At 32.9% G+C, this 7664-nt stretch overlaps 1 protein-coding gene across 3 annotated transcripts in view; it reads right to left on the bottom strand.

Annotated features, from left to right (window-relative positions):
• LOC106689520 (cilia- and flagella-associated protein 65) overlaps positions 1-5434 on the bottom strand; it is a 24725-nt gene extending 19291 nt beyond the window's left edge. For all 3 annotated transcript variants that reach the window (XM_014434511.2, XM_067049677.1, XM_014434513.2), the window contains exons 1-6: positions 5282-5434; positions 4797-4992; positions 4278-4540; positions 3798-4089; positions 953-1141; positions 719-884 (exon numbers count right to left, since the gene is read on the bottom strand). In XM_014434511.2, the coding sequence (XP_014289997.1) occupies positions 719-884; positions 953-1141; positions 3798-4089; positions 4278-4540; positions 4797-4992; positions 5282-5395 (1220 nt within the window). In that variant the 5' untranslated portion in view covers positions 5396-5434. The remainder of the gene's footprint in view (positions 1-718; positions 885-952; positions 1142-3797; positions 4090-4277; positions 4541-4796; positions 4993-5281) is intronic.
• Between the last annotated feature and the right edge of the window lie 2230 nt (positions 5435-7664).

The following is a 7664-nucleotide window of genomic DNA, read 5'->3' as shown; positions in this document are numbered from 1 at the left end:
ATAAATAGATTCCATTGAATTCAGCACTCTTAATAACATAGGAACTTATGAGGATTACAGAAGATTTAATCAATTTAGAGGTTTTTGCACAAAAACGTTTTCAACTACTGTCGGTGCGTCGCTGCAGTTTTGAGGTGATGCCTTTAACAGTTGAAAAAAATTCCTAAAACGGCCTTAAATTTTTTATTATTGAACAAGGAATTGTGTTAGATAAATGCATGCATAGTTAATCATTTACTCTGTTGCTTATATTATTTGGAAAAATTTACATGTTTTGTTAATTCCTCTAAAGTATGCTACCTCACTGCGAAAATGCATAACCAATCATTTGTTCCAATGAAGGTTCACTAGTGATATTCAAAGGAATGAAACTGTGACAATTATTCTGGGTAATTGATAATTATGATCGCTCAATAACTAAAAAGAGAACAAAAAAAACTTTAAATTCGATTAGAAATTAAAAACAACTACAAGCAATGATTGTGTGTTTAAAGGTAATCCATTTCAATATATACTATAGGAGGGAGATCTATGGCATCTTGCTTTGATATTAGTGACGCATAAAATAAATTTCCTTACATTGGCTCTGTTGGAACAGCTCCCAACTGGAACTAATCGAAGCTATTTCTCCCGAAATTGGCGGAGGTAAAAAACAGAGTGCAACTTCTCCATTACAGCCTAACTTGACTTACCCCCGTAAATCGTAACATTAACTTACGTAACTGAAGGAGGTATAAACTTAAATATGATCGGAAACCGTCCGGTATTCATCAGCCTATAGGTACCAAAGCATGGCATGCTGGGAATTGTCGCTGGCAAAATTACTTTGTCAACGCATTTGAAGAACGGGTCCCATCCAGTCCTCATTATCGTGAATGTGTGCGCTGGAAAAAATTAATTAAGATAAAAATGTTGATTATAAAATTCCGATTTTTACCAAAAGTCTATTCACCTAATAGGTCTACTGAAAGCGGAAATGGAACCGTGAAATCGTTGTTGGTACCCCAATGGATCCCTGCAGTGATCTTGGCCGAGTGCAATTGGTCTGGAAAAGTTGGCTTGAATCTAGCCCACAAAGACATCCTCTCATTAGCTTCTATTTCTATCTTTGGAGGATCTATCGTAAATTCGGATCTCTCACCTAGAACATACGTTTATTCTTATTTTCGTTGAAATCATCTCAACTGTTAGATTAGTTGACGATGGGCGAAGGTTGTCGTCAAGGAATAATTAGTTATTGCAATAAGAAATGAGTTTTGTGAAAATTATACGTTCTCTGGGGCAATGGTGAATATCTCCCCTCCTCCTTGTCACTAATACATACGATAGAAAGAGAATTTGGTTAGTTCTTTATGTAGAACTGGGTACATGGGATGTTTTTGTGCCCTCTCTTCTCCCAAAAATTTTTTTTTTTTTTTCAACTTTCAGCATATATCCTCTCTGGGCACCTACTGCTCTCGATTTCCAGACAAATTAAACTTCGTTTTAGGAATTTTAAACTTCACCATTCTTTTCCTGCAGGTTCTTAAGTTATGGCCAGTTATAATGTATGGCAGTGAGACATGGACTCTAACAAAGGAAAATAGAAGAGCTCTATTGGTTTGGGAGAGAAGAGTCCTAAGAAAGATCTTTGGAGCCGTTAAAGAGGAGCACAGGTGGAGAATCAGAAGCAATGACGAAATAAAGGAATTGTATGGAGAGCCTAATATCCTCTGTGCTATTAAGAATAATAGGCTAAGATGGACATGTGGAAAGGATGGAGCCCTGCAGGCTACCTAAAAAGGATGCTAAATGGTGCACCAGGAGGAAACAGGAAAAGGGGCAGACCCAGGCGTCGGTGGCTGAAAGATGATTTGAGAGGAATGGGAGTTGAAAATTGGAGGAGTCTCGCTGGAGACCGCGAGGCATGGGAAAGAATGGTGGCAGAGGCCCAGGTCCTACAAGGACTGTAGCGCCCAACAGTGAGTGAGTGAGTGAGTTAGGAATTTTAACCGAATTTCTGAACCAAACTTATTGTTTCAGCGATTTTAACTCCATCAGAAGTGAGCAACCACCTAGAAAATAAAATAAAAGATAAATGGCAATATTTTTGGAACTAAAGCGCGAGGAGTAAATACAAAATTATTAAATTATAGGACGTCAAGCCCTAGGGTACCTCCAACCGTAAATGTCGAAGAGAGGAGATCGTATTGGCTTAGAACAGGTCACACGAGGCTCACTCACTCGTATCTTTTCACAAAAAAAAAAAAAACCGCCCCCAAAATGTAAATATTGTAGCAACACTTTGACAATTAGGCATATCTTCGAGGGATGTCCATGTTTCACGTCGCACTTCAATAGCTTGGGATTGAGGCCAAATATTTAAAAAAGCTTTGGAGACAACAATAAAACAGTGGAATTGGTATTTCGATTTTTGAAATCGGAAGATTTGCTGTCACAAATATGACATCGAACATATGGGGGGGAAAATAGATATATACATAATAAAACAAATGTAAGCAAGGATAAATAAGAAATCAATGGCGTCGTTTACGCCACTAAACAAAAACAAACAAACTTCGTTTCAGGTCCGGTACACCTTACACCTATGCTTATGCGCCGTGGCAATAATATTTGATAATTACAATGATTTTGCAATTTAGAAATAGAATTGTATGATACGTTTACTACTCATAGGCCTAGGAATTAATAAATAATTTCGATGTATTATTAGTAATCAACTAATATCATTATTTGTAGTGGTACTTCTAAATATTTTTTTTTATTTTACGGAGGTGTTTATTACTAATGGTTACCTATTAAAAATATTGTAATATACTAATAGTGCCTTTGATATATTATGTTTTGATTGAAGTTCGAGAATTTAATTTCCCGATATATTCAACCATTGCTGCCATATTACTGCTATGTTATTTCTACCACTTCTTTTTTTTTATTTGATTTATGAAAAACTTTTTTATTTATTGATAGATATTACAATCTGCCACACAGTTGTGGGCAATAGGTAATAGTGATGAATGATCTCATACATAATAAAATAAAGTAAAATAAATAAATGAATGAAAAAAAAATTCTCGCAACCAGTTCTAGCGATTCTTATTTTTTAGGTTTCATATACCGCGTCCAGATACCGTAATATATATAATAATCAGCTATCATGTAAAATATAAATTCTTAATTTCGATCTACGCAAAATGTACTGATCCCAACCAGTGAGGGATTTGAAATTTATAAATATTTCTAACAATGAAGGTATAGATGTATTACAAATTATTTTGTTCCTAGAGAAGACGATTTTTAATAAGATTTAGAACATAACTATCTGGGGTTCCCCAAGAGTGTTTCAACCAACCCTTACCGTAGTCAATGTCACCGGTTGATATGATTTTAGTCAATAAATGAATATTATGAAGGGTAGCGAATTCAAGAAATGGATAATGAAATTTTAGTACGCTCCATTTTCTTTCAAGATAGTTGACAACACTTTTACGTAGCCAAAAACCATTTTATGGCCCTAAATGACTACGAAAAATAGTTAGGCTTAAATTCGTTGAGCTATTTTTCATTGAAAAGCAGACAAAACATCTAGGTTTTTTGTCATCTACCATTTTATTTTAAGATTGCAGATGCTAGGTTGATGTTCAAACTTTTTTTATTCCTCTAAGCAACAACACGGAAAAACTTCGTCTAATTCAGCTCAGTCCAAAAGTGCATAATAGACCAACAACGATTTAGGTGTAATATTTTGTTTATGAAATAATTTTTCGATTATGTTATGGTTGTTAATTGTTTCTTACCAATCAGCCATATTATACACAGTTTTACGTCGCCATTATTCGTGATAGAGAATTGTTCGGAAGCAATACGTCCACCCTTCGTAGCGTCGACCATTCCGAAATCGATGTACCTCCTGTCGAGTGAAAGCAAGGGTGGTTTCTCGACGAAGAGGACGGAAGCAACGTCCTGTATGTAGGCTTCGAACTTGTTGGGGTATTCAGAAAACGGCACTTGAAAGTGTATGTAGTCGTTGAATTCCGTAAAAGCCGAAATCTTCTTGTAATTGGCTCGAATCGTTATAAAAATTGGTTCCTAGAGAGTGAAGTTTCATATTTAGAGTAACATAAGGGTTGTTTTTTAACATTAAAAAATAAACAATAGAGTTATCTTAGCAACGAGTTTAAAAAAATTAAAAATCTTCAATTCCGAATTATAAAAATACCATCAAGCTTCTCTATTCTACTACTTTATATTCTCATAAAATTTCTGAACTATATTACCTGATAATGAACAATACAAAATATTTTTCTGAAAGTAAAGGACGCTCGTGTTGGATGAAAGGTGACCATCAATTCTATCTTTCCGTTCATCTCAATGGTTCCATACCTGGGACATATATCGACGTCCGAACAACAGTTGTCGATATCGAAACAGAAAAGGGTGTCCATCAAACCCTTATTTTCCATAATAATCTTTTTCTTTGTAGCTTGACAATCCTTACAGTCAAATACCAGGTGGTCTGTTTTGAAAAAAACGTTAGGTCCTGAAATAGAAAGTTTTGCTTTTAGTAATTGAAAAAAAAAATTCTTCAATGGAGGGACCACACGAGGAGGGGGGTAAGAAATATTTTATGTAATCAAGTTTTGTGGAACAAAAAAAAAAATTAATAAACAAGGAGATTGAACAGTATTAGTATCCCATTACTATGCACTTCATTTCGATGATCACCTTAATATTACAATTTTTTTTTTTTAAATGATAGCTCTAAAGATGTATAAATTCTCTAGAAAACCTCTTACCAACAGTTGATCCTTTAATGTTCAGTGTGATGCGATCTTTTGTAGCTGTCTTTAAATAAAAATAATCATAGTTTTCTGTGAAAGGCAAGACCGGCTTGTAAATGATTCTTAAACCTTTAGCTGGCGGTGGCTCTTCTGTTACTTCGAACATCCATTCTCGTGGATCAGTCGTCTTTTCTCGTTCAATTGCCACTATCTAAAATATATATATAATGATGAGGAGATAGTGTGGATAATATATATGAGGAGAATATGGTTGGGGTGCGGTCGGTGAAAACATAAATGAGTAAAAAACTTGTAAGTGATCGTATTTGCTGGTACTACGTTTTCGAATGCTGTGCGGCCCACTGAATAAATGGAGCTATGAATAAAGATGGGATAGCTGTGAATGTACTTACTCAACTGATTTCGGCAATTGAACGTGACAGTAAATTACACATGAATCGTTAAATGTTGCGGGTAAAAATTTCTTTTACCGTCCTTACCTTGGATGCATAGGGCCAATCCAGAAGTTTTACATATTCATTACCAGGTATACAGTCAGGGAATTCGGTAGTTATAGAATCTGGCGGGAATGGCCCGTGGCAAATATTTTCCATTATTCGTTATCTAGTCTTTTGCGTATATTTTTATCAATAGTAACATGTGATTATTATTATTTTTCGAATGATTGTTATTGCGTACATTGTTTAAATATAAATGCTCATTTAACCCAAGCTTTAAGTCAAAAACAGCATCGCCGTTGCTAGGAAGTAATACACGGATTAAACTGAAATGCAATTTTATATCTTTGAATTTTGTAGTTGAAATTTTAACGAACTAACGTTGCATGCACCGCCGTTACCTCTACTTGGGATGGGAAACCGAAATAACTTGGTGCTATTTAGCTATAACTAATTTTTCAAAAATTAAAATAGAGTGTTGTGCTTATTTTCATTTTTCTTTGCCTAAAGAGAATGTCTTTGATAACTTTCTGAAGCGGGCACAAACTTAATGTCGTTGATTTCGTGATATCGGTTTTAGAAAAAAAAGTCTGATAGTCCAGGAAACGACGCACTTTCATAATGCAAAAAAGTCGAGTATTTCTGATTTTAAATCATGTTGTTTAGGTTTGTATTGATATTAAAAATCTAAATTTGAGACCATAAAATTTTCATTAATTTTTTTCATTACATGTTTAATATCTCGTTAGGCATATTGTATTTAAAGTAGGGAAAATTTGAGGCCTTTTAATAGGATTCGATATATAGTTTTTATAAAAGTAGTATTTCTTTTTTGATAAAAAAGAAGGTTCCTCCATTTTGTTTCATTATTTTGAAAAAAATCATGAAAAATTCTATTCCTACGAAGAATATCTTTCTAAACTGCTTTAAAATAAATTTAACAAGCTTAATTTTGAGTGCTTGTAGACATCTTTAAACAGGCCCTTCTGCTCCCTTACTGAGTTTGAAAAATCTGTTCCATTGGCGAGTTTGGAAGATTATTTCACTCCAACCCAGGGAGTCTCAACAATTGTTTAGAATTTCTGTAAAATTTTTTGTTGTTTTAATATAAAAACACTATTATCATCAAAGAAAAGCTAAAAATTCATTTGAAAATTGTTAAATTAAAAAAAAAAATAGTTGTTTTGTGGTTAATTTGGCGCCCTCTTTGTACCTGTTTTCCCATCTCGGCACCCCCTAGCTACTGCCCTGATTGTAAGTCTTATAGTTTCTGAGAAATCAAACGTTTCTCAATATAATATATTTTCGAAAAATATAGAATTTTGTCAAAATCCTGTAAGCAAATTGTTTATGCAATAGAATGATTAAAATATCTAATTTTAATCATACATCACTTACAGAATTGATATTTAACTGCTAAAAACTAAATCATAATTAATTATAGTTAATAATTAAATCATATTTAATTAATAGTTTTTAAGATGATTGTGTTACAGAAAAAAACTTCTTAATAAAATAAAACAGAATGCATTAGTATTAAATCTATGTAACTCAAAGAAAACAGAAACATTTTCTATTTGGGGATGAAAATTTTTACTACTATTGTCACTTTGGTGAACTCAAATAGATAGATCAATTCAATATTCTTCTTCGTCTTATTTTTTTTTTCTTTGATATTATAAATTAGTTCTAAGATCTGTTCACTTTTTTTTTCTTTTTTTTTTTTTTTAAAGTTTAATGGTATTAACGTACATTTCAAAAGCAGAATAAGGGGTGACCAGAACTGAATACATTGGCAGAAAGTGTTATGGTGATTGTGGAGTTCCATCTAAAATTTTGATTGTTGATAGTGGATAATAGATATGAGGGGAAGATGATTAGAGGTGCAGTCACTGAAAACACAAATAAGATTTTACTTGTAAAGTTATTATGTTCTTCACTGACTGCACCCCTAACATCTTATCATAGATATTTTATTACTATTCATGAAAGAATGTTGTAAAAATACATGAAAAATTATTTTTTTAGTTTAACTCAAAAGAAAATGGTATCATTGACTTATAAAGTTCCGAAGTCAGTTTAAGGAGTGGCAAAACAAGTATTGTATATTTTATAACAATCTACGATAAGAAATTCAAAGTAAGAAGGAAATTTTGGTCTCACGGAAGATAATAATAGAAAAATATAATCATAAAAAGTATTGTGGTTGATCATTCTTAAAAAGCTCCTTATCTGAAATAACATCAACAGTGGAAAAAGACACATTTATTCAAGGAATAAGAAGAAATTTTGAGCTTACATTCACTGGGTCTAAAATGCAGTGTAAGAAAGAAAGATGATTTGAAAATCTAAACCTGTGATAATATTATATTTATATTAGAATTGAGATGATTACAAAATATAATAATTAATATTATGTATTCAT

The sequence above is a fragment of the Halyomorpha halys genome, unplaced genomic scaffold (assembly GCF_000696795.3).
Source record: "Halyomorpha halys isolate HHAL.00 unplaced genomic scaffold, Hhal_1.1 Scaffold1387.1, whole genome shotgun sequence".
Lineage (NCBI taxonomy): Eukaryota > Metazoa > Arthropoda > Insecta > Hemiptera > Pentatomidae > Halyomorpha > Halyomorpha halys.
Note: the sequence above shows the minus strand (reverse complement) of the source record. Positions and strands in the feature narration are given on the sequence as shown.